Source organism: Coregonus clupeaformis, chromosome 20 (genome assembly GCF_020615455.1).
Source record: "Coregonus clupeaformis isolate EN_2021a chromosome 20, ASM2061545v1, whole genome shotgun sequence".
In the NCBI taxonomy this organism is placed as follows: domain Eukaryota; kingdom Metazoa; phylum Chordata; class Actinopteri; order Salmoniformes; family Salmonidae; genus Coregonus; species Coregonus clupeaformis.
Window position 1 is genome coordinate 16,336,276 of NC_059211.1, and position 27,850 is coordinate 16,364,125.

Genomic DNA, 27,850 nt, shown 5'->3' on the forward strand with positions numbered 1-27,850 from the left:
TAGTAGCCTAAATTCTGTCAGACCAAGCTCTAGTGGAAAGCCTTCAAGCGGGATGGAGCATCATTGTGAATAATCTGTGAATGGTGGTCATGTTGGAAAAGCCCTTCTGTGACTTGTAATATCTACAAATTAAAAGTATCATGTGAAAGATTAGGTTTGAAAATTATACTGATGTTTGTGGTAGACTTGATGTGGCATTTTGTTTGCTTGCTGTGCTTCTGTCAATAAATATGGGATGTCTGTGGCTATAGGAAAATGCCTGTATTTATTACTGTATAATCTGGTAAAGTTGCGCCCCCTTGTGTTTTTTTTTTGTTTCATTCAAATGTCTATCAGTATCAAAACGTAACTCAGCGTTGCAAAACATGATAAACAGTTTCGAAGCATAGCATTATTGCTATTTCATATTCTTCGCAACCTCAACAAGACTCATATGTACTGCATCGCCATCACGATGAAAGCACTGGATGGGCTGAGCGGCTCATATTTCCAGCTCCTCTGAGAGGTCGGCAACCATGAAACGGAGCCTTCTATTGGCTGTATTTTATGCCCCGCCATTGGAACCTGGAAACAGCGCCATAATCAATTACATTTGATTTATCACAAGGAACGTTTGTGTGATGCGTTTAGCTAGCAATGTGGAAAGTGATTAATTCAATACGACGCTGGGTTGCTGCTAGGTGAAGTAAAATATTAACGTGTGGATTTACCGCGGATATGACTGCTCTGTTGTTGTTGTTGCCGAGGAAGTCTTGAGGACAGCGGCTTGAAGACAGTTCTCCGAACATTTAAGCCAGCCATCAGGACTCGGTGGCACGCGAACCCAAATGCTAGCTAACTGCTTAACTAGCTAGATAGTTGTCTGATACGATAGCGAGCTAGTTAACTAGCTACGTTTGGTGAAGAAGATTACTGTATGTACTATGGTCACAACTTGGACTGACAAATAGGTAACATAGCATAGGGTGTGTGAGCTAACGCTAGCTCGGTAGTTACTGTAACAGTTACAGGAGCTAGCTATGCCATTTGCTAAGTTTGCCAGATGGTCAAAGTCCTTTAACTAGCTAACTACAGTAGCGAGCTAGTGTTACCTTGCCAGCTAACGTTAGTAACGCTAGTCTTTTGGTGTCAGTGAATTGCTTACATGTGTATGGTGTCATGCACGCACATTTATATTTTACCCAGTGTTTGGCCTTGACATAGGATGTCAGTGTTTGCCTCAAAAAAAGTCAAAGCCAGTTCTTGTTGACAGAATATCGCCTTTCCTGTCCACAGAAATGAGTGTTCAGGTGAATTTGAAAGGACTACCATCTCACGTCCTGGGCAATGTTTACAAACCAGATAATCTGAAGATGACAAGGTATGTACATGTTTCCTTTGCATATATCAACCCTGGTACATTTGTCATTTGTTTCCTAATAATTCCAATACAATAACAATTCCCACTGGGAAGTTTCAGTCTGACAGTATTTGACAATGTTAACCATACCACAGATCACCAGAGAACGCTCTTGCTGCCCTCACCTTCCCCAAATCCAAAGTGGCCCTATGGGACCCCACACCTAATGGGGATGTGGTTAGCCTCCACCTCTCCTATTACAGGTAGGCTACTGGTTTCTTTTTGACAGTGACTACTTAGGATGCATCTCAGTAGTCCAAAGTGGCTTTCTCAACTCCATCCCATTGCCTGTACTGATTTGAAATACTTGGCCGGTGTAAGCAATATGTCGGCTCACTTTCATCTGCTTAATTTTCTCAAGTCAGTTCAGTTGAAAGAAAGATTATTGAAACGCACCCTTGATTGTAATTAGATCATGCTCTGCCTTCACTGCTAAAAACCTGTTTTCTATTGAACAGAAATCCCAGGCTACTTCTTGTGGAGAAAACTCTTCGCTTGGCCCACCGCCATGCTCGACAGAGTAACAAACCCCAGTTCAGCTGTTACTTGCTGGGGACTATTGCTGTGGATTCTGGTGAGATGTATTTTTTTTTTCATGACAAGTATTGCATTTTTTTTTTGTTCAAGAGCAAACACACATTTTAGATGGAAAATAATTATTTTATACTCATGATAATGATGGATTGGATATGCTTGCTAAGTAAGTACTCTTAGGTTTAGCTCTTTTATATTGAAACTGTCCCTTGTACCTCCCTTCACTTGCTTGATGTGAACTCTTCTCTCTCCACTCTTTCTCCAAGATGAAGAGGGTGTGACTTTGACTCTGGACCGGTTTGACCCGGGCCGGGAGCAGCCTGGCTCCTCAGGAAAGGTGCCCACTGCCCTGATGCCTGGGGACGTCCTGGTGCCCTGTGTGCTGGAAACCCAGGGGGTCTCTGCCACAGACACCATGGTTCACTCGGCAGAAGACTTCCACATCTCTTTTAAGGTAACATGAATATGTTAATGTCTGCACTGAAAGTAAATGCCCTCTTATCACTCATACAACACTGTGCAACTATGCATTGTGTGAATAAAATGAGTGCAGTTGAAGTTTTTATGAAGATACCAGCAATAACCATACACTTACCATATTTTCTTACCCAATGCTGTGTTTTCTAACTGGAATTGACATTCATCCCAACTGTACGTTAAGTTCAACCCACCCTCTTAACTGCCTAATGAGAGAGCACACATTTTCTGTTGCCTGGATAACAGAAGGAGCATACTCCCTCTACTCCTAAGTTGGCAGTTATTGCAACCTGTCGGCAACAGGTGTTGCTAATTACTGAACCCAGGGCTCCAGACTGTGACCGCATTTGACTGCGAGTTAAGCTTTTAATTGGTCACATTGGTGCAAGCTGCACTTTCTACCTGGTCACTGCAATCAAAACTACCATTTTTTTTGGGCGGATAAAACCATGATTTGGTCAAACCGTAAAGTGCATTATGCCACAGATTATCCATTATATGGACCAGATACTCTAGTGCAGGGGTATTCAACTCTTACACTACAAGGTCTGGAGCCTGCTGGTTTTCTGTTCTACCTGATAATTAATTGCACACACCTTGTGTCCCAGGTCTAAATCTGTCCCTGATTAGAGGGGAATGGTGAGTTTGAAGGCTCTAGTGGCTGCTCTAACAATGAAAACAAACGTCTTCAAAAATGGACGGCAGTCAGGAGGAGGCATGATCAGGTGGGACCATTCTAGCCAATGAGAGAGCAGATGCATGCACAACGGTTTCCACTAGTTGCCACAGTCAAAATTGGCTGTATTGTAAATTCATGAAAAGAAAAATATGCATTTTGGTTTTAATGTAGGGTTAGGCATACAGTTAGTAGTGTGGTTAGGTTTAAAAACAGATTTTTAGAAGATAAATTGTAGAAATAGGCTGTGTTTATGACTTTGTGGCAGTGGTAACTAGTGACGACCAGGCAAAACTCTGATAGTGTTTTTTTTCTCAAAGTTGGCAGGTTGTCACGGCCTACTTGTATACTCGTAACAACCTAATCATTATGAAACTTCTATTTGATCAAATAAATAAGCCACACGTAGCAAATCAGCCATTACATTTTTTGTTAACCAAATTTGAAACTCATTGACCTCCATACAAAAACTCCTCCCTTGGTGAGTGAAAAAAACAAAAACACCACCTGCTGTAGAAGACAGATTTTGGGCCCAGTTATCCCTCTCGCTTTGCCTCTTCCTCTCTGATTATCCTCATGATTCCTGTAATGAAAGTGTGTGCCCTGCCGCTGTGCCTGTTTCGCTGGGCCCGGTTGCTCTAATAAGCGAGCCAGGGCGTCATTTATCAATATTGCGTAGAAGCTATTCTAAAATACTACTTAGGAACGGAATTTAGAATGTTCGTACACATATAAAAAGTGTGACTTATCAAACATTCCTACGACCTTCATACGCACACTGGTAGGAGATAACCATTGATAAATACTAATTGTTCTCAGCCTCAGTGCTCGTACGTGACCCTGGCTATTTGCATTTCGAAACACCCCTAATTAACCATATATGGTCAAAATAATCCCTTTAATGCCCGTGGGAAATATACCCCGTACCATGAAATACAACGGCGCAACCAAAGAAAAGCTATGAAACAATCTTTTCCGAGACTAAAATAGAGGTGCTAGTGTCAGAGATTGAGACAACCAAAAGGTTTATTTGGCTTGCTCAGTTGTGGCTTGGCTAGTAAAAACAAAGAGAGGACCATTAGGACAATTCAAGTTGCTTTAGCAATAGCAAATATACTTCAGATGAGTAGGCAACACTCTCCAATAAGACATCCATTCTCAACAGCTCCCGCCTGTAGGCATATAGGCCAACATTGCTGTTCTGCAGAATGAATGAGTAGTGCGTCCCACCTGGCGAATTTGCCACCACATTCAGCAGCGTCTTTTGCGCTTCATATAACATATCACCTGCACATTAAGAGTGTAAGTATTTTCTGTTCACATAGTTGAACTCATTTTGGGATGGTGCTTTTATGGAGACGTGGGTGCCGTCTATTGTGGCGTTAGTATTTGGGATCCCATTGATGATATCATGGGAAAGAAACCCCTCTTGACTTCATCCTGTGTGATGGTGTATGGAAATTGTATGTGTTACTGTTCGTTTTGCTGGCGACTTGCCTCTAATTTAATAAATGACTGTACTGTGGTCAAATTACATGATATAGCCTGTCAAGATATGTTGCATTAATTCAAAATGGAAGTACAATGAAATTGAAAAAATATTAAATTATTACTCACAATTTCACACATTTTCAACATTACATTTTACATTTTAGTCATTTAGCAGACGCTCTTATCCAGAGCGACTTACAGTTAGTGAATACATATATATATATATTTTTATACTGGCCCCCCGTGGGAATCGAACCCACAACCCTGGCGTTGCAAACGCCATGCTCTATCAACTGAGCTACATCCCTGCCGGCCATTCCCTCCCCTACCCTGGACGACGCTGGGCCAATTGTGCGCCGCCCATGAGTCTCCCGGTCGCGGCCGGCTGCGACAGAGCCTGGATTCGAACCAGGATCTCTAGTGGCACAGTTAGCACTGCTATGCAGTGCCTTAGACCACTGCGCCACTCAGGAGTATACAGTACCAGTCAAGTTTGGACACACCTACTCATTCAAGGCTTTTTCTTTATTTGTACTATTTTCTACATTGTATACTAATAGTGAAGACATCAACACTATGAAATAACACATATGGAATCATGTAGTAACCAAAAAAGTGTTAAACAAATGAAGATATATTTGAGATTCTTCAAATAGCCACCCTTTGCCTTGATGACCGCTTTGCACACTCTTGGCATTCTCTCAACCAGCTTCACCTGGAATGCTTTTCCAACAGTCTTGAAGGAGATCCCACATATGCTGAGCACTTGTTGGCTGCTTTTATTTCTCTGCCGTCCGACTCATCCCAAACCATCTCAATTGGGTTGAGTTCGGGGTATTGTGGAGGCCAGGTCATCTGATGCAGCACTCCATCACTCTCCTTCTTGGTAAAATAGCCCTTACACAGCCTGGAGGTGTGTTGGGTCATTGTCCTGTTGAAAAACAAATGATAGTCCCACTAAGCCCAAACCAGATGGGATGGCGTATCGCTGCAGAATGCTGTGGTAGCCATGCTGGTTAACTGTGCCTTGAATTCTAAATAAATCACAGACAGTGTCACCAGCAAAGCCCCCCCCCACACCTCCTCCATGCTTCACGGTGGGAACCACACATGTGGAGAACATCCGTTCACCTACTCATCCGTTCACCTACTCTGCATCTCACAAAGACACAGCGGTTGGAACCAAAAATCTAACATTTGGACACATCAGACCAAAGGACACATTTCCACCGATCTAATGTCCATTGCTCGTGTTTCTAGGCCCAAGCAAGTCTCTTCTTCTTATTGGTGTCCTTTAGTAGTGGTTTATTTGCAGCAATTCGACCATGAGGGCCTGATTCATGCAGTCTCCTCTGAACAGTTGATGTTGAGATGTGTCTGTTACTTGAACTCTGTGAAACATTTATTTGGGCTTCAATCTGAGGTACAGTTAACTCTAATGAACTTCTCCTCTGCAGCAGAGGTAACTCTGGGTCTTCCATTCCTGTGGCGGTCCTCATGAAAGCCAGTTTCATCATAGCGTTTCATGGTTTTTACGACTGCACTTGAAGAAACTTTCAAAGATCTTGAAATGTTCCGGATTGACAGACTTTCATGTCTAAAAGTAATGATGGACTGTCGTTTCTCTTTGCTTATTTGAGCTGTTCTTGCCATAATATGGACTTGGTCTTTTACCAAATAGGGCTATCTTCTGTATACCACCCCTACCTTGTCACAACACAACTGATTGGCTCAAGCGCATTAAGAAGGAAAGAAATTCCACAAATTAACTTTTAAGAAGGAACACCTGTTAATTGAAATGCATTCCAGGTGACTACCTCATGAAGCTGGTTGAGAGAATGCCAAGAGTGTGCAAAGCTCTCTTCAAGGCAAAGGGTTGCTACTTTGACGAATCTTAACTATAAAATATATTTAGATTTAACACTTTTTGGGTTACTACATGATTCCATATGTGTTATTTCATAGTTTTGATATCTTCACTATTATTCTACAGTGTAGAAAATGAGGCCGGTTGGACGTACTGCCCAATTCTCTAAAATGACGTTGGAGGCGGCTTATGGTAGAGAAATTATCTGGCAACCGCTTTGGTGGATATTCCTGCAGTCAGCATGCCAATTGCATGCTCCCTCAAAACTTGAGACATCTGTGACATTGTGTTGTGTGACAAAAATGCACATTTATTGGCGTTTTATTGTTCCCAGCACAATGTGCACCTGTGTATTGATCATTGTGTTTAATCAGGTTCTTGATATGCCACACCTGTCAGGTGGATGGATTATCTTGGCAAAGAATAAATGTTCACTAACAGGGATGTAAACAAATGTATGCACAAAATTTGAGATAAATATATGGAACATTTCTTGGATCTTCTATTTCAGCTCATGAAACATGGGACCAACACTTTACATGTTGCGTTTATATTTTTGTTCAGTATATTTCAGTTGGTTTCCTCACTGTTCTTCGACAATTAAGGCAAGGGCTGTTTTCGCATCTCCTAACTCCACTGCTGACTCCGCTGTATTGCTTTCAACACCAATATGCTGAGTAACTTTGCTATTATGCACATAGCAACATGGTCTAGAAAGAAGCGGCAATTCAACAGACCGCGGACAGCGACCACTATCCATGCGGGAAAAAGTACATTTGTTATAAAATAATATTATTTTCTTATGTGTTCTTATGTAATACAACCATATACAATTTCAGTAGAACATGTCTTAGTGATGGACTGTGCCATCCCCAGGCGCGAATCAGACCGGTGTCTTGTACACCATTAATTTGTTCATCTTTTTTGCTATATGCTCGACTAAAGAAATCTCGGTCGACCAACAGCCTATCGACCAAACAATCGACCTGTCGACTAAATGGGGTTAGCCCTAGTAATTAGAACAAGTCGTTTTTGCGTCATACCCATGGTATGTTGTCTCATATACCCCGGATGTCAGCCAATCAGTATTCAGGGCCCGAACGACCCAGTTTATAATTGGCGATCTAGCTAATGTGTTTTGAGGTCCCACTTCCTCAGCTGGTGAATTAGCGTCAATTGAATTAGGCCTGTATATAAAATTAGTGAACATAAAGATGAAGGCAAATTCACCTCCATTGAACCCAAAAAATATGAATGTTCTGGAGCCCTATTTTGACAGTAAAATATAACAATAGCCTAATTGTCAACCCAAAATTCATGACAATCACTGGATTAGGTTGCATATCAAAATATCTTGAATCGTGCATTCCTGTTTGGACATGTTAGATGTACTAACTTATTTATTGAATACCATCTTAGTAACCTATTACACTTTTTAATAAAGCATTGTGAATGACTGACTTTATAAGATCGCTATTCATTTTCCTATTCTGTGGCGCCACCAATGTAATTTATTTTGGTGATACCAAATCATGGGCTGGTGCCACCAATAGAACTGAAAAAGTTAGTGGCACCAGGGGAAAACGTTAGTCCGGAGCCCTGGAACTGCCTCTTGTGAGAAGCAATGCGACCATAGAATGTGCCCAACTTAAACAGCCCAAACCCATGTCTCCATCCTCCCTCCCACCGTACTTGTTCAGATGCTCCAGCACTGCTGCAGCAGCCGGGAGTCCCTGGACCTGTCCAAGCTGCTGGCCCTGCGAGCCCACCTCAGCTGCTCCCAGCAAGCAGACAGCCTGGGCTTCTGCCTGCGCTGGGCCGCTGCCGCCCCCGGCAACACGCTGGACGCTGTGCCCGTCCGGCCCGTGCCCATCATCCCCACCGCCTTGGCCAGGAACCTGAGCAGCCGGTCCAGCCTCACCCAGCCGCTACACAGCTGCGCCAGCCGCAAACAAGGGTAAGGATTAAGGACATAACATGGAATAACATTAGAGTTATGTCAATCATTCTTTTATCGCTGTGTTATTTAAGCAATAAGGCACGAGGGGTTGTGGAATATGGCCAATATACCACGGCTAAGGGCTGATCTTTGGCACGTCGCAACGCAGAATGCCTGGATACGGCCCTTAGCCATGGTATATTGGCCATATACCACAAACCCCCGAGGTGCCTTATTGCTATTATAAGCTGGTTACCAATGTAATTAGAGCAGTAAAAATACATGTTTTTTCATACCCATGGTATATGGTCTGATATACCACGGCTGTGAGCCAATCATCATTCAGGGCTAGAACCACCCAGTTTTATAATGGATAATGATTGCTTCTGCTCTACATTTTGTTCAGCTTTCTGACCATGGATCAAACCCGGAAACTGCTGCTACTACTGGAGTCTGACCCGAAGGCCTATACTCTTCCACTGGTTGGAGTGTGAGAATGCCCTCCATTGACATTATGTTTTTCGGCCAACGTGTTATTATTTTGTATGTCCGGGGGGGAAAAAACTCCATTCATTGGAGATAATCTGAACCACAAAAGGATTTATCCTTCCTTTTAGTAGTCAAGCTGTTAGTGTGTGTGAGCCACCTCATTAGCAGTAGTGTACAGTTTGGTTGACGTGCTTGTGTTGTTGTCTGTGGCAGATGGTTGAGTGGGGTCACCCACATCTACAACCCCCAGGTGTGGACGTGGTGTCTGAGGTACCTGTTCAGCTCCTCCCTCCAGGACAAGTGAGTGGGATGCCTATCTGTTCACGTATTACAAATAGCACACTGACTGTCATTTCTCACTTGGCTAAAGGTAGCCTGGCTCCATACTCTGTGCTGTAGCAAATTCTTGTGTGCTTGTTATGCCATACACCAACGAACACAGAGGAGTTTGCTAAAGCACAGCTGATGTGGACCAACAGGCTAGGCACTTTGTAATAACGTTCATGAATAAGCCACAATCAATTATTTTAAATGATTATAAATGTTTATGAATTGTTACGTTTCAATGCTTAAGATGTTTTTTTGTTTTGTTTTTACGAAATATGAAATATTTATTAATAGTTAATCAGTGCTTATTCATGAAAGTTAGCTTTAAATGTACATGTATTGTGTAGAATAGGGATTTGTGTCAGACAGCTCTATTTATGAGATTTCTATCTGCAACATTACACAAAATTTTCACACCGTAGCAAAATTTTTTGCAATGGAATACATAAATCAGTGTTCTTATTGGTTCAGGTGGGCTACCTTCTCGCTTCAAAATATTTTATCCTTAATGAACACACCCCTGATTTATTATTGGGTTCCAGGGTGATGTCTGAGGGCGGTGCGTTCCTGGTGGTGCTGTACTCACTGACCCACAGGGAGCCAGAGTTCTACCAGGTCCAGCCTTGCAGTGGGCAGCAGGACATGACCTTTCAACTGCTCACCAGCACCGAGTCACTCACTCTCTACAAGGTAGGCACACTTATGCCTGACTCAATCTATCGTGCCGACCAGAACCATGCTCTGATGGCTCGGACATTTCCCTTTCACATTGAGCTTACCAGCACGGTTCCAGCAACTATGGTCCGATGCATAAGGAGGCCAGTTTAGTTCAGCTTGGTTTGGCTCAGCTCAGTAGAATGAAAAGCCCTCTAGTGGCCTTTACCCACTATTACAACAGAATACAGAATTTAAACATGTTGGATAATCCATGTCAATATGAGACTTGATTTATTTTGTTCCTTGTCTGTGCAGAATGTAGAGGTGTCCGAGGGCCGTACTCTGCAGTTTGAGCTCAGTGCCGAGACCCAGAACCGTGAGGCAGAGTTCTTCAGGGAACTGGTGTCCTGTTCCTCCTTCAGAAGGTATACAAGCTCTACTCTCAAACATCTGCAGTAACAATATTACCTAGACTGAAGCAGTGGATAGGGACTCAATGCTGTGTCTGTCTGTCTGGTGGCTTTTTGTATATGTGTTGGGTCACAAGAAAATCGTTAGTCTTTTGTTAAATACTAACTGAACTCATGAGAACGATACTCTTAACAGGATTTTATGACTTCACAGGAATTGCTGTGCGGTAGTTTAGATTTCATTAGTCAATGGGCTCTCCAGTGTTTGACGGTATCTGTCCTCCTTCTCTCCCGCAGCCCTGCGTCAATGGCAGTCTCTCCACAGGACAGGCTGTCAATCAGCGACCATGACTCTGGAGTGGAGGATGAGGACCTCTCCCCCAGGCCCTCCCCAAACCCACACCCTCTCACCCAGCAGGTCAGCTCTCTCTCTCGGTCCCTCTCTCTCGGTCCCTCTCTGTCTATCTCTGTCTCCCCCTCTGTCTCTCTCTGTGTCTCCCTCTGTCTCTCTCTGTGTCTCCCTCTGTCTCTCCCTCCCTCTGTCTCGCTCTCCCTCTGTCTCGTTGATATATATGTTGAAGAGGGTGGGGCTTAAACTGCATCCCTGTCTCACCCCATAGCCCTGAGGAAAGAAATGTGTTTTTTGCCTATTTTAACTGCACACTTGTTGTTTGTGTACATGGATTTTCTAATGTCGTATGTTTTTCCCCCAACACTACTTTCCATCAATTTGTTTAGCAGACCCTCATGCCAAATTGAGTCAAAAGCTTTTTTGAAATCAACAAACCATGAGAAGACTTTGCCTTTGTTTTGATTTGTTTGTTTGTCAATTAGGGTGTGCAGGGTGAATACGTGGTCTGTCGTAAGGTAATTTAGTAAAAAGCCAATTTGAAATTTTCTCAGTACATTGTTTTCACTGAGGAAATGAACTAGTCTGCTGTTAATGATAATGCAGAGGATTTCCCCAAGGTTGCTGTTGACTCATATCCCACTGTAGTTATTGGGGTCAAATTTGTTGATGTGGACCAACAGGCTAGGCACTTTGTAATAACGTTCATGAATAAGCCACAATCAATTATTTTAAATGATTATAAATGTTTATGAATTGTTACGTTTCAATGCTTAAGATGTGTCAGACAAACCCACACCCTCTCACCCAGCAGGTCAGCTCTCTCTCTCGGTCCCTCTCTCTCGGTCCCTCTCTGTCTATCTCTGTCTCTCTCTGTGTCTCCCTCTGTCTCTCTCTGTGTCTCCCTCTGTCTCTCCCTCCCTCTGTCTCGCTCTCCCTCTGTCTCGTTGATATATATGTTGAAGAGGGTGGGGCTTAAACTGCATCCCTGTCTCACCCCATAGCCCTGAGGAAAGAAATGTGTTTTTTGCCTATTTTAACTGCACACTTGTTGTTTGTGTACATGGATTTTCTAATGTCGTATGTTTTTCCCCCAACACTACTTTCCATCAATTTGTTTAGCAGACCCTCATGCCAAATTGAGTCAAAAGCTTTTTTGAAATCAACAAACCATGAGAAGACTTTGCCTTTGTTTTGAGTTGTTTGTTTGTCAATTAGGGTGTGCAGGGTGAATACGTGGTCTGTCGTAAGGTAATTTAGTAAAAAGCCAATTTGAAATTTTCTCAGTACATTGTTTTCACTGAGGAAATGAACTAGTCTGCTGTTAATGATATTGCAGAGGATTTCCCCAAGGTTGCTGTTGACTCATATCCCACTGTAGTTATTGGGGTCAAATTTGTCTCCACTTTTGTGGATTGGGCTGATCAGTCCTTGGTTCCAAATATTGGGGAAGATGCCAGAGCTAAGGATGACGTTAAAGAGTTTAAGTATAGCCAATTGGAATTTGTGGTCTGTATATATTATCATTTCATTGAGGATACCATCAACACCACAGGCCTTTTTGGGTTAGAGTGTTTGTATTTTGGCCTGTAGTTCATTCAATGTCATTGGAGAATCCAGTGGGTTCTAGTAGTCTTTAATAGTTGATTCTAAGATTTGCATTTGATCATATATATTTTTTGTCTGTTTGTTCTTTGTTATAGGGCCAAAAAGATTGGAGAAGTGGTTTACCCATACAGTGGGGGGAAAAAAAGTATTTAGTCAGCCACCAATTGTGCAAGTTCTCCCACTTAAAAATATGAGAGATGCCTGTAATTTTCATCATAGGGACACGTCAACTATGACAGACAAAAATGAGATTTTTATCTCTCCAGAAAATCACATTGTAGGATTTTTAATGAATTTATTTGCAAATTATGGTGGAAAATAAGTATTTGGTCAATAACAAAAGTTTCTCAATACTTTGTTATATACCCTATGTTGGCAATGACACAGGTCAAACGTTTTCTGTAAGTGTTCACAAGGTTTTCACACACTGTTGCTGGTATTTTGGCCCATTCCTCCATGCATATCTCCTCTAGAGCAGTGATGTTTTGGGGCTGTCGCTGGGCAACACAGACTTTCAACTCCCTCCAAAGATTTTCTATGGGGTTGAGATCTGGAGACTGCCTAGGCCACTTCAGGACCTTGAAATGCTTCTTACGAAGCCACTCCTTCGTTGCCCGGGCGGTGTGTTTGGGATCATTGTCATGCTGAAAGACCCAGCCACGTTTCATCTTCAATGCCCTTGCTGATGGAAGGAGGTTTTTACTCAAAATATCACGATACATGGCCCCATTCATTCTTTCCTTTACACGGATCAGTCGTCCTGGTCCCTTTGCAGAAAAACAGCCCCAAAGCATGATGTTTCCACCCCCATGCTTCACAGTAGGTATGGTGTTCTTTGGATGCAACTCAGCATTCTTTGTCCTCCAAACACGACGAGTTGAGTTTTTACCAAAAAGTTATATTTTGGTTTCATCTGACCATATGACATTCTCCCAATCCTCTTCTGGATCATCCAAATGCACTCTAGCAAACTTCAGACGGGCCTGGACATGTACTGGCTTAAGCAGGGGGACACGTCTGGCACTGCAGGATTTGAGTCCCTGGCGGCGTAGTGTGTTACTGATGGTAGGCTTTGTTACTTTGGTCCCAGCTCTCTGCAGGTCATTCACTCGGTCCCCCCGTGTGGTTCTGGGATTTTTGCTCACCGTTCTTGTGATCATTTTGACCCCACGGGGTGAGATCTTGCGTGGAGCCCCAGATCGAGGGAGATTCAGTGGTCTTGTATGTCTTCCATTTCCTAATAATTGCTCCCACAGTTGATTTCTTCAAACCAAGCTGCTTACCTGTTGCAGATTCAGTCTTCCCAGCCTGGTGCAGGTTTACAATTTTGTTTCTGGTGTCCTTTGACAGTTCTTTGGTCTTGGCCATAGTGGAGTTTGGAGTGTGACTGTTTGAGGTTGTGGACAGGTGTCTTTTATACTGATAACAAGTTCAAACAGGTTCCAGGTAACGAGTGGAGGACAGAGGAGCCTCTTAAAGAAGAAGTTACAGGTCTGTGAGAGCCAGAAATCTTGCTTGTTTGTAGGTGACCAAATACTTATTTTCCACCATAATTTGCAAATAAATTCATTAATAATCCTACAATGTGATTTTCTGGAATTTATTTTTCTCAATTTGTCTGTCATAGTTGACGTGTACCTATGATGAAAATTACAGGCCTCTCATCTTTTTAAGTGGGAGAACTTGCACAATTGGTGGCTGACTAAATACTTTTTTCCCCCACTGTACATCTCCGTTTTGGATAGATAGCTCTTCGTGTTGTTGTTTGTTTAGTGTTTTCCAATTTTCCCAGAAGTGGTTAGAGTCTGGATTCTTCAATTACATTGAGCTGATTTCTGACATGCTGTTCCTTCTTTTTCCGTAGTGTATTTCTGTATTGTTTTAGTGATTCACCATAGTGAAGGCGTAGGCTCAGGTTTTCTGTGTCTCTATGTTTTTGGTTGGATAGGTTTCTCAGTTTCTTTCTTAGGTTTTTGCATTCTTCATCAAACCATTTGTCATTGTTGTTACTTTTCTTCGGTTTTCTGTTACATATTTTTAGATTTGATAGGGAAGCTGAGAGGTCAAATATACTGTTTAGGTTTTCTACTGCCAAGTCTACACTTTCACTATTACAGTGGAACATTTTGTCCAGGAAGTTGTCTAAAAGGGATTTAATTTGTTGTTGCCTAATTGTTTTTTGGTAGGTTTCGACACTACTTTCCTTCCATCTATAGTATTTCTTAATATTATTCAGTTATTTTGGCTTTGATGCCTCATGATTTAGTATTGCTCTGTTCAAGTAGACTGTGATTTTGCTGTGGTCTGATAGGGGTGTCAGTGGGCTGACTGTGAACGCTCTGAGAGACTCTAGGTTGAGGTCATTGATAAAGTAGTCTACAGTACTACTGCCAAGAGATGAGCTATAGGTGTACCTACCATAGGAGTCCCCTCGAAGCCTTCCATTGACTATGTATATACCCAGCATGCTGCAGGAGTTGACCCGTTTTTGTTGGTTATGTTGTCGTAGTTGTGCCTAGGGGGGCATATGGGGGAGGGAATGCTGTCACCTCCAGGTAGGTGTTTGTCCCCCTGTGTGCTGAGGGTGTCAGGTTCTTGTCCAGTTCTGGCATTTAGGTCGCCACAGACTAGTACATGTCCCTGGGTCTGGAAATGATTGATTTTCCCCCTCCAGGATGGAGAAGCTGTCTTCATTAAAGTATGGGGATTCTAGTGGGGGGATATAGGTAGCACACAGGAGGACATTTTTCTCTGTTGAGATAATTTCCTTTTGAATTTCTAGCCAAATGTTCCTGTTTTGATTAATTTAATAGAGTGAGTTAGATCTGCTCCGCGGGTCTGGGAGAGTGTCTCGCTGGTCTAGGCGGGGTGTCTGTTGATCTGTTGCTCCTGTGTGAGGTGTTGGGTCTGCGGTTGAGGTCAATATCCTTTAGGGTCCAGGCGAAGGTGGGCACTGCTGCCTTGTATAGGTGGACCTGGTCGTGAAGGCTGTTCAAGTCCAGGGTGGAGTGGTGAGCCAGGTAGACATTCGGTTTTGAGGCACAGTCACGGGAAATACTTGCGTTTACCTGCTGTATGGTAGCAGGGTGGAAGTATTTTCGTGGTAGCAGGGTTGAGATAACCACTTGTGTGTTGGGGGAAAGTAGAAGCAGCTTTTTCTATCACTCTCTTGAGTGCTGTGGCCACCCTTTCCTGCTGTGTTCTCAGGTCGTTTGTGCCTGTGTGTATTATAATGTGACTGGGTGATCCTAGTTGGTCTTCAGACAGAAGGTCTAGGGCGCGCTGGGTGTTTGGACACCAGAGTCTCTGTCTGTCTTTGTTTGTCTCTCTCTCTCTTTCTGTCTCCTTCCTTCTTTTGTTCTTTCTTTCCCTCTCTTTAGAATGCTGTATCTGTGCTATAACCAGAGGAGATGGCTCGATTTGTCATTTGACGCATATAGCCTATTTGTTGTTAATGGCTGTGTTCTAAATGACATGCCTCCATGTTGTTTCAGACCAAGCGGGTCCACCCCTCTGTGCCAGAGCTCTCTCTTGTGATGGACGGCAGCTTCCTGGATGGAAAGACCATGGGTCGCCCTCATCCTCCCCTCCCAGCTCTGCAGCACAGAGGCAGTGCCCCTTCCTCGCACCAGCTCCACCTCTGGGCTGCCAGACCCCAAGGCCAGGGTCCCACCGTCCTCGGTGGCCCCCCTCCCATCAGAAGGCCCCTGACCCCTGCCTTGGCCCCCCAGGGCAAGGGCAGCAGAGGAGCCTCCCTCACCCCCGGGCAGCAGCCACCACCGCTCCGGCCCCCCTCCAGCAGGAAATCAGCCCCTCCGCAGGTCGGGAAGACGTTGTCTGCCTCTTCATCATCCTCCTCCTCCTCCTCTCCAAAGACTGGCTCCTCTCCTAATGGATCAGTCCATCAGGCCAGGCAGTTCCACCAAGCCCCAGGTCACCCCTCTCACAGAGGGGCCTCCCCCGTCGGAAACTCTCCACAACCCAGCCCCAGGCACAGCCCCGGCCCCCCCAATCCCAGCCCTCATGCCCACTCACCAACAGCCCCCAGTCCATCCCAAGCACTTCCACAGCACCCCCAACCCCAACTTGAACCAGCCTTGTGGGTGCTGCTCCTTCCAACCACACGACCATACCCCCCTGTACCACCCCAGCCACTGGCAGGGGGCTTCAGGGCACTTCTGCTCCAACTCTGATAGTAACCCCGCCACCTCTCACCTCAACCCCTCTCACCAAACAAACCTTCACTACAGCCAAGCGTGCCTCACCGGTGCCCCCCCCACCACACACCACTTCCCCTCCCTTGGGCCCTGCTCTCCCAGGGGCCGCTTGGAGCCTCCAGCCCCCGCCTGTCAGAACCCGTGTTGCCAGGCCCAGTCAACCCCCTCCCTCTCTCCCCTGGATGGGCCTATGAACCTCCTAACCTCTGACGCCTACAGAATCCTGGTGGACCAAGACCGGCAGCTCAAGTTACTGCAGGCCCAGGTCAGGCTCTCCACGGTGTCATTGTGGATATCAGACACTGTACCAAATTACACAATCTTAAAGCTTTAGAACAGGAGTTCTCAACCTTTCTTACCCTGTTGATTTCAGATCCAGAAGCTACTTGAGGCCCAAGGGAAAGGAGAGAGCTCCTCTCCATCCACTGAGCAGGCAGCCATCCAGACACAGACCTCCCCAGGACAACAGACCAAGAGAAGTGTTAACATCGCTGTTGGCACAGGTACTGGACTCATTCATCACCGCTTCTGGCAATCTTGGTCATTGTTTGTCTATCCACTGCATTTTGATCCAATTCTAGGCCTATCACTTTCTCGTTTCGAACTGTGCTTGTTTTTGCAAGACCGTGTGACGCTCTAGTCTCTTCAAGCACTCAGAAAATCGTATTTCTCACTTTATGGTTCATTTGCGATCTACTGAGAACATGGCCTTTTTTTTCTCCAGGTCTCCTGAATAGAAAAAGTGAATTCGGACTACCCAGTATCAATACACAGTATCAATACACCTATGGTTACTCTTTTGTTGTGTAACTGTCTTGATAAGACATTTTGCTTACTACACATATAGGGTATGTTCGTAAATTCACTCTGGAGTGCCAGACTGCGTTCTGGGCGTAAATTCAGAGCGTTGTCATATTGTCCGTTTGTAAATTCAGTGTTTCGCTCTCGGAGCGTTCAGAGTGCACACTGGACGCTCTGGCCGAGGAGTAGGGTTGATCCGAGCGTTCCTCACAACGGCAGTCAAGCACCCAAGCTAACTGGCTAAAGTTGGCTAGCTTGCTAGCTACTTCCAGATACAAATGAGAGAAACTCCCTCTGACCATTTTACTTGCCCTAGCAGAGCTGGTTATCTAGAGCGTTCGATACTACTGCACTGTTGTTAGATACTACTGCACTGTTGGAGCTAGGAACACAAGCATTTCACTACACCCGCAATAACATCTGCTAAATACAGGTGCAGCTCAATAAATTAGAATATTGTGGAAAAGTTAAGTAATTTCAATAATTCAACTGACAAAGTGAAACTCATATATATTGTGGATTAATTACACAAAAAGTGAAGTAGTTCAAGGCTGTATTTGTTTTAATCTTGATGATTGCGGCTTACAGCTCATGAAAACCCCAAAATGTGAATATTGTGAAAAAGTTCAATATTGTAGACTCAAGGTGTCGCACTCTAAACAGCTAACTAACTCAAAACACCTGCAAAGGTTTCCTGAGCCTTTAAATGGTCTCTGTCCAGTTCAGTAGGCTTCACAATCATGGGGAAGACTGCTGACTTGACAGTTGTGCGGAAGACAGTCATCAACAACCTCCACAAGGAGGGAAAACATCAAAAATTCATTGCTAAAGAAGCTGGCTGTTCACAGAGTGCTGTTTCCAAGCATATTAATGGAAATTCGAGTGGAAGGAAGACGTGTGGTAGGAAAAGGTGCACAAGCAACAGGGATAACCGGAGCCTTGAGAGGATTGTCAAGGAGTGGACTGAGGAAGGAGTCAGTGCATCAAGAGCCACCACGCACAGACGTATCCAGGAAATGGGCTACAACTGTCGCATTCCTCGTGTCAAGCCACTCCTGAACCAGAGCCAACGTCAGAAGCGTCTTACCTGGGCTAAGGAGAAAAATAACTGGTCTGTCGCTCAGTGGTCCAAAGTCCTCTTTTCAGATTAAAGTACATTTTGCATTTAATTTGGCAATCAAGGTCCCAGAGTCTGGAGGAAGAGTGGAGAGGCACAGAATCCAAGTTGCTTGAAGTCCAGTGTGAAGTTTCCACAGTCAGTGATGATTTGGGGAGCCATGTCATCTTCTGGTGTTGGTCCACTGTGTTTCATCAAGTCCAAAGTCAACTCAGCCGTCTACCAGGAAATGTTAGAGCACTTCATGCTTCCTTTCTGCTGACAAGCTTTATGGAGATGCTGATTTCATTTTCCAGCAGGACTTGGCACCTGCCCACACTGTCAAAGGTCCCAATACCTGGTTCAATGACCATGGGATTACTGTGCTTGATTGGCCAGCAAACTCGCCTGATCTGAACCCCATAGAGAATTTATGGGGTATTGTCAAGAGGAAGATGAGCGACACGAGACCCAACAATGCAGATGAGCTGAAGGCCGCTATCGAAGCAACCTGGGTTTCCATAACCCCTCAGCAGTGCCACAGGCTGATAGACTCCATGCCACGCCGCATAGATGCAGTGATTCATGCATAAGGAGCCCCAACCAAGTACTGACTGCATGTACAAGAACATACTTTTCAGAAGGCCGACATGTCTGTATTATGTCATATTCTAATTTTCTGAGATACTGAATTTGGGGTTTTCATGAGCTGTAAGCCGTAATCATCAAGATTTAAAAAAATATAGCCTTGAACTATTTCACTTTTTGTGTAATTAATCCACGATATATATGAGTTTCACTTTGTCAGTTGAATTATTGAAATTACTTAACTTTTCCACAATATTCTAATTTATTGAGCTGCACCTGTATGCAGAGGTGTGGACTCGAGTCATGTGACTTGGACTCGAGTCAGACTCGAGTCATGAATTTGATGACTTCAGACTCGACTCGACAAAATGTACAAAGACTTGCAACTCGACTTGGACTTTAACATCAATGACTCGTGACTTGACTTGGACTTGCGCCTTATGACTCGAGAAGACTTGCTACGAGGACTTGTAATGACTTGCAAAGGCTTGCTAAGAGGACTTGAAATGACTCGAAACTAAAATGTAGGACTTTGGACTCGACTTGAGACTTGATGGCTTTGACTTTTGACTCGACTTGGGACTTGCCTCATCTTTGACTCGACTTGACTCGGGACTCGAGGGCAAAGACTTGAGACTTACTTGTGACTTGCATAACAATGACTTTGTCCCACCTCTGCCTGTATGTGTATGTGACCAATAACATTTTACTTTATTTGACTAACTGTGCTGTTGGCAACAACTGAATTATGTTTTTTTTCTGACGTTTACTGACACTGGTCGTATTCAGCGAGTTCGTAAATTCATCAGTTATTCTGCGCTCTGGCACACTCAGACGCGAGTGCTCTGAAATCGGAGTAGATGGCCAGAGTGAATTTATAAACGTACCCTTAGTTGACTAACTGCATCTCTCCCTGCTGTGTAGGTGCTAGTCTGTTCTGGGGCGTCCCTGTCGATGCCCCTGCTCGCGATGAGGAGCGCCCACAGCCAGAGTGGCACACCGACACAGGGCCTGGCGCTCCCGATGGCAGCAGGGCCTCCTCTAGTCGGAGCTCTGGCAGTGCCAGCCTTACCCACAGCAGGCACATAGATGGCTCGGAAGAAGAGAGCGGGGTCAGAGAGAGACGGGTGTCAGGCACACCATCCAACCAGTCAACGCACCAGAGGTAAGAGAACGGTTGGCTGCATTTCAAACTGAACGCTTGTTTTCTTCCATTGGCCCAGCCCTCAGTTTGAATTGACTGGAAGAATGAAAGAAAGTAATGGTTGTAGTTCACCACCTAGAACTCTGAACGGCAGTTTACACCATTTTACTCCCTCCATTTCACAAGAACGAGGCTTCAGTGATTTTACATTTTTTACATTTTAGTCATTTTAGCAGACGCTCTTATCCAGAGCGACTTACAGTTAGTGAATACATATTTTTTTATACTGACCCCCCGTGGGAATCGAACCCACAACCCTGGCGTTGCAAACGCCATGCTCTACCAACTGAGCTACATCTCTGCTGGCCATTCCCTCCCCTACCCTGGACGACGCTGGGCCAATTGTGCGCCGCCCCATGGGTCTCCCGGTCACGGCCAGCTACGACAGAGCCTGGATTCGAACCAGGATCTCTAGTGGCACAGCTAGCACTGCGATGCAGTGCCTTAGACCACTGCGCCACTCGGGAGAATGGAATAGACCAAGCTTTCAATCTGAAACCCAGCCACAGGAGAACATGGGTGATGTGAAAATATGCACGTGAGGGTGAGCCCTCACAACTGGCGTCAGAAGTGTGATACCACTTCTGTCACCAACTGTGACTGCTCACCCGCTGAACACCATCTGAACACTGGTGCCACCTTGTGGCCATTTCAGTGAAGTATTTTAACCGTAGTATGAACAGCATGTGTTTTTGTGCATTTCCTGCAGGACTCAGTCAGCATTTGGAGACTGTTCTTTCCAGAGTCCAGTGTTGGGGGAGAGTGCCAGCATGTACTACCAGTCCCAGTCTCCACAGAGGGACGGCACCAAGAGTCAGGAGCCCAGGGCGGTGGAGGATGATCAGCGGTTTTATCAGGATCTACTGGTAAGAGTAATCTTTTATATGGACTTTTATTTGCTCCATGTATGTCAACAGGAGACCATGATTTGCGGAAGAAAAAAATATACTTATGAGCACAGCTCCAAGTAATTAGGCTATGTATTTGAATTTGCACCGTCTTTCATCCTGGTATACTTCTTTTGGAGAATGTTTCAACAGAATATAGTATTGCAGTGAAATGCTTAATACAACATGTTATGTGGCCAGCCTCCCTCCTGTGAAATCCCTTTGACTATCTGTCGCTTGGACCTAAACATATGAAAAGCGCTTATAAATAAAGATCTGACGTTCTTCATCCTTCCACAGGGCCAAGTGAACAGCCGTCTCCAGGGATCAGTGAACGAGGAGGTCAAAGAGGAAGAAGATCGAAGCACCTCGTACACACTGCGAGAGAGACACAGCTTGTCCCCTAGACAAGTGTCCCACTGTCAGTCCCAGCAGTCATCCCCTAGCCCTGTTCCCGTCAGCTCCCGGAGGCCGGAGCCCAAAGTAGAGCAGCAGTCAGGAGGAAGGGACCAGGTGCTCCACGCCACGCTGCGCCAGCTGCAGCAGCTAGGGGTCAACGTGGACCTGGACTCTGCCGACCCCGGGGGCAAGACCACGCGCAGCTCTGTAGAGAGTGCCAGGTATGTTTGCCTTGAAGTTTCAGGTTTACTTGACCATCTTTGCACTTAGGTCATAGAGGTAGTAGTATTATGGTATAATAAGAGGATGTTTCAGTTGTGGAAAATGGACCCGTTATGATGGTTACAGCCATTCTAACATGACAATAGGGGCCATTACAGTGGCTGTTTCTCTTACTTTCTTGCTCATTCTCATGTAAGCTCGACATAATTTAGCTACGTAGGTTACATTATGCAGAAGGTGTTCCTGTAACTTTGATTTAAAATGCAGCTTCCGTTTCCTTCTCCCCAGTACCCTGGCCGGCATCAACCCAGAGGCGGTCATCAGCAGACTGACCCTCCCAGAGTCGATGGGGACCAGCATGTGGGGCGGCAGCGTGGACCTCAGCCTGGAGGCCAACGCCATCGCCCTCCGATACCTAAGCGACCAGCAGCTCTCCAGGCTCTCTGTAGGGGAGGGCAACAGCCCCCGGGGCCCCGTCCCCAGGTTCAGCCCCTGCACACTGCTCTCAGAGAAGCCCCCAACGGAGAAGAGCGCCATGGGACAGAGCAGTATTCTGTCTCCGAACAACATGTCTTTAGCCACCCGCAAGTACATGAAGAGATACGGGCTGATAGAGGAGGGGAGCGGGAGTGAGGAGGAGGAGAGGGCCGAGGGGAGCAATCGGAGATGGGATACACTGTACAGTTCCATGTTCAACCGGAACAAGAAGGACTAGGAGAGTGGGAGCACAAAGGTTTGGTTCTGAAAAACATCACAAACGAGTTGCCCCCACTCCGACCCTGTCCACCCCCAGGCACTGCATGCAGACTCTCAAAGCCAGCTACTCAGAGACTTGCGTCCTAAAATGCAGCTTTTGGCCGCGCGCCAAACACAGTTTGGAGAAGGAGAATGGCGCCAAACAGCGGCCATCTTTGGAAAAATGCAGAGGGAGTGTCCTCAACCAGAAGGGTCGATGGGAAATTTCTTGGACCTAAGTAGACTTCGACAGCTGCCGAAACTCTTCTAAAGGACCCATGGGAACTAATGCAAAGGGAACTCAAAATGACAAATGAAATGTATTGTCGAATCCATTGGGATTTGTCAGTTTGCTTGTTTCCTTAGTAAGAGGTTTTTAAATGCTTCCATACATTTTTGTTTACAATAAAAACAATTATGCCTCTTTATTTTAATCTTCATGGTGCTCATTGTAATGTATACATGTGTGTGTGACCGCTGATTGACAGAGATTGTTACCAAATCACCACAGTGCTCTTTTGTCTGTGAGCAAAATGATTCTCCTCTTTCTACTACTACCACTTGGAGGGTGTAGTGTCATGATGTAGCTCTTTTCAATGGTGGCAGCTAGGTCCTTTTTATCTATTTTTATTTTAAATGCTTTTGATTTTCAACATGCCATGGATGCCAATTGTCTGAACCGTTGTAAAAGCTATTTAATTTACAGTTTGGCCGTTTATTGATAACCACTATACCAATCTCGTGGTAATTTATGTGCACCTATTTATAGTCAATGTTGGGATTTTTTAAAGTCTGATTACATGGTGAAACAGACTACATTCATGCCAAATTGTTGTACTTTTTAATGTTGTAAATATTTACATTTCTTTCATGCTGCATTGTTTTTCTTGTGTGTGTTTACATGAAATGCCTCGAGCATTATTTCTCATTTCCAACTTGAACTTTCTATTTAAGATTGCCTCAATAAATATGTACCTGATTCATTTACGTTTTCCACAGAAGGTTGTTTCTTTCTTTTGTGAATGTACATTTGTGTTCTATTTAGTTAGCCCTCTACAGTCCCCCAATGCCCACCCCAACCCAGCCTTCAGCCTTCAATCCCTGCAGTATTTTCACACCCCTCCGACAGACACTGTTAACCTCTCCTCACCGCTCTTCAAAAAATTGCCATGTCACAACAGGCATATATAGAAGAAATTGAGAGAAATACTAGAGATTTCAATTGTGAAATGTTGCTTATCTGTGCTAGAACTAGGCTCCTGGTTAAAGCTAATGTTGTGGGGGGAATGGCCTATTCTGGGCTCAATGGAAAATATGGTTAATCTCATATGCTAACAGCATGTCGGCACAGAGTAAGAGTGTAGCTCAGATATATTCATCCTATCCCTGCACCTGTCACTGATTTCTCTTTCTCCATCACATCTGTTTACCAGAACTACAGTTTTCACTCATCCATGTAGTAATGCAGCTGCAGGAGTATTCTAGTACTGGATACAAAGTTGGAGGGATTAAAGAATAAAAGGAATGCCGGAATAAAGTATTTTAATGTTTTCACACTTATGAATCGTGAGGTGAAGATAATTGTTCACCAACATCTTTCATGTGTGGTTTCACCAGTTGTCATCATTCTGCAGCCAGGTGCCCTGGTCTAGCACAATGCCGTGCTCCTCGGTAATTGCCCACTTGGCCTTATAGCGATGGTCCCCTGCGCCCTCCCCGAGGTCCCACACCTCTATAAACAGCATCTCCTCAGGCACCTTCATGAAATCAGAGGTCAGGCCCAGTTTCTGGAGGTCAGAGGTCATCGGTATGGTGGTGGAGTCCAGATACTGGCCCAGGGCGTGGCTGAGGTGATTGCCTGGTGAAGTCTGCTGAGGCTGGCGTTGCACACTGCTGCCCCACAGGCCTGTCTGGTTCTTCATAACCTCAAGACGACAAGGTTCTTCCGCTCTATGGGATACACACAGCCTGACGTAACACCTTGTTCCTGGTCTGGTTCCATACTGTACTGGATGTGCTGTAGACAACTATCATCGTACAGTATGGGACCAGACTACCTTTTTCATAGTCTTCAAGGGAAATCAGAACTATTGAATTCTATTGGGTCATTAAATTAAAAGATCATACAAGTACCATAATGCAGTATTCGCTGTAATGATGTTTACCTAATGTCTGAAGTGTTCCAGGCATCTCCCATGGACTGACCAGGCTTGAGCAGGGTGAGATCACCAAAGATCTCCTCTGTCATGGTTGTGTTTTGCTCCAGGGGTGGTGAGGGCAGGAGGTTTGGAGGGAAGTATGGCCAATGGTCAGCTGTGTAATCTAGCAATGGACCAAACTGGAGAATAAGTGGACTCTCCTTTTGCGGAGAAGGGTTGGTCGGGTAAAAAGGCTGGGCCTTACAGTCCTCAACAGAAAGGTGACCAGGTGACTCTTTGTTCAAGGTATTATTTGAGGTCTTGCTGCTTGTTGGAGTGTCCTTTTTGAATGTCTCAGGTGATTCATTCTTTGTTGTGCTAGATAGTTTGCATGATCCATTGAATGAAGTGTTTTTCCCAAGGTCAGTCAATTCGATAAATTCAGTCTCTTTGATCTTTCGCTGTTTTCTTCCATTTCTAGTTCTGGTTCTGGTTTTGGTCTCGGTGGTGCTAAAGCAGCATACAAAGAAAAAAGAACACCAAGCTCGAAACCATGTTTTACCTGCTTTCTTCATTTTGATAATGAGAATTTTACATTAAAAAATGTAGAATTGGAACTAACAAACAGGTTTGCATGGTAACGGTAAACATTCCAAATCATGTAACCTTTGTGACATCTATATGATGAGAATTTGAATTGTATGTTGACATCTAAGTTCTAATCAAAGAATTCTCATCTCGCAGTTTTGATTGAATATTGTTCCACTGAATTCAGACCCCAAAGGTGATACCCCACATCTGATGTGGTGGCATAATTGACATCATCAACATCACTAGGGGCACCCCTCTCTTACTGGTGTTAAATAATTGTACATTAATCATTTGATTCAATGCAATTCCCCCTACTGCAAATCAAAAAGGTTATCTGTTCAGCTCCATATGTCCAGTGGTAACATCCCGCTGGGCACACACTGGTTGAATCAACGTTGTTTCAATGTAATTTGTCAACATATTGTGGAAATATATTTGAAAAAAAATCATCAACTGGGACTGTTCTCATCTAATTTCAACCAGCTTTGTAAACATTGAAATTAGGGTAAAAACCTAAACACATTAACTTAACCTGACTAACAGGTTGTTACATCAATCTAATTTCAACATAATCATCAGAACTATGTATATGTTGAAATTGAGTTGAAAAATTGCACATAGAATTGTGGAAAACATCCCCACAGCATGATGTTACCACCACCATGCTTCACCGTAGGGATGGTGCCAGGTTTCCTCCAGACGTGACGCTTGGCATTCAGGCAAAAGAGTTCAATCTTGGTTTTATCAGACCAGAGAATCTTGTTTCTCATGGTCTGAGAGTCTTTAGGTGCCTTTCGGCAAACTCCAAGCATGCTGTCATGTGCCTTTTACTGAGGAGTGGCTTCAGTCTGGCCACTCTACCACAAAGGCCTGATTGGTGGAGTGCTGCAGAGATGGTTGTTCTTCTGGAAGGTTCTCCCATCTCCACAGAGGAACTCTAGAGCTCTGTCAGAGGGACCATCGGGTTCTTGGTCACCTCCCTGACCAAGGCCCTTCTCCCCCGATTGCTCAGTTTGGCCGGGCGGCCAGCTCTTAGGAAGAGTCTTGGTGGTTCCAAACTTCTGCCATTCAAGAATGATGGAGGCCACTGTGTTCTTGGGGACCTTCAATGCTGCAGAAATATTTTGGTACCCTTCCCAGATCTGTGCCTCGACACAATCCTGTCTCTGCGCTCTACGGACAATTTGTTCAACCTCATGGCTTGGTTTTTGCTCTGACATGCACTGTCAACTGTGGGACCTTATATAGACAGGCCTTTCCAAAACATGTCCAATCAATTGAATTTGCCACAGGTGGACTCCAATCAAGTTGTAGAAACATCTCAAGTCAATTTTAGAATAAGACTGTAACATAACAAAATGTGGAAAGAGTCAAGGGGTCTGAATACACATTCCGAAGGCACTGTATATATATATATATATATATATATATATATATATATATATATATATTTGGGTGGTTGATATTATGTTGAATTTCATATTTGATAAGACATTATATTTGACCTTGTTTCAATGTCGAATTGGAAGCCAACATTGACGCCTACTGGTATATGAGGGGTAATGCACTTCAGTCATAACAAGTCGACCATCCAGATGCCTCCCTCTATATATATATCCTGCTTAGCTTTGGAAACAAGCTGTGCTTGATTCAGCTTAGCCATCGTGTCAACACATTTAGATGTTGATCAGCTTCCATACTCATTTGCATACACTGCCTAAACATTGACTAGTTGAAAGTAACTCCTCTAACTTTTCTTACACAAGCAGTATGTGAAAGAAAATTAGGAGTAAGGTTGGGTTTATGTAGGCTACAGTGGCATCTGCTTTGCACAAAGGATACCATCATTTCAACATGAAGCATGGTTGATTGGATCTTTGGAAGTTTAGAAGTAGTTACCACTAGCCATATAATTCATTATGTTAATAATAAACTTTTACGTTTGGATATTGTCTTTTATATATGTTATTCATAATATTGAGTATATATACTATCCAAGCAGTTTGTCTACAAATACATTATTGATATGTTGGATTCATGGCTCCATCTCAACCAAAAATCTAAGTTTAAAGAATAGCACTAAATCAAATCAAACTTTAAATGCACTTCAAATAAAGTTTGATTTGATTTAGTCCTATTCTTCAACTTAGATTTTGGTTGAGATAGAGATGTGAATCCAACATATTAATAACTTGTAGATTACATTTGAAATCAACCAACCAGCCTTCATATACAAGACAATATCCAAACATAAAAGTGGATTATTAATATCATGAATTTAGCATCATATTTATAGCGCTAATGGTAACTACTTCTAAACTTCCAAAGATCCAGTCACCCATGGATGAATGATAGTATACCTAGCTACAAGTTTAAATGATGGTGTCCTTTGTTGGGTAAATCAGATGTCAATATAGCCTTCATCAACCCAACCTCACTCCGAATTTACATTCACATACAGCTTGTGTAAGAAAATGTAGAGGAGTTACTTTCAACTATTCAACGTTATTTAGGTAGTCTCGCAAATGAGTATGGAAGCTGATCAATGTCTAAATGTGTTGTCATGATAGCTCAGCTGAAAAGAACACATCTTCTTTCCTAAAGCGTAGCAGGGTATGCAAAGGTAGACATTTGGATGGTGGACTTGTTCTAACTGAAGTGCATTACCCCTCGTAGACGTCACTGTTCAGGCAGAACGCATTGACTGTAGCTAAACGTTTTATTTCAATATACCTCTTTATTTAGGTTG

General features: G+C 44.0%; 2 protein-coding genes across 2 annotated transcripts; one reads left to right on the top strand and one right to left on the bottom strand.

Moving 5' to 3' along the window:
* The first annotated feature begins 586 nt into the window (after window positions 1–586).
* LOC121532932 (SCL-interrupting locus protein homolog) lies at window positions 587–23,359 on the top strand. The gene is given in 19 exon segments (XM_045205753.1): window positions 587–950; window positions 1,276–1,360; window positions 1,495–1,602; window positions 1,858–1,973; window positions 2,200–2,387; window positions 8,145–8,401; window positions 8,790–8,873; window positions 9,086–9,172; window positions 9,742–9,889; window positions 10,172–10,281; window positions 10,564–10,684; window positions 15,718–16,167; window positions 16,169–16,705; window positions 16,814–16,943; window positions 19,850–20,090; window positions 20,839–20,995; window positions 21,317–21,636; window positions 21,926–22,283; window positions 22,431–23,359. Coding segments are annotated over 18 exon segments (3,708 nt in total). The 5' UTR covers window positions 587–950; window positions 1,276–1,277; the 3' UTR covers window positions 22,644–23,359.
* Window positions 23,360–23,904: 545 nt separating this feature from the next.
* On the bottom strand, window positions 23,905–25,103 carry LOC123481483. The gene is made up of 2 exons (XM_045205780.1): window positions 24,538–25,103; window positions 23,905–24,322 (listed from the first exon to the last, which is right to left on the bottom strand). The coding sequence occupies exons 1-2, from the start codon at window positions 25,083–25,085 to the stop codon at window positions 23,983–23,985; spliced, it is 888 nt and encodes a 295-aa protein (XP_045061715.1). The 5' UTR covers window positions 25,086–25,103; the 3' UTR covers window positions 23,905–23,982.
* Window positions 25,104–27,850: the final 2,747 nt, after the last annotated feature.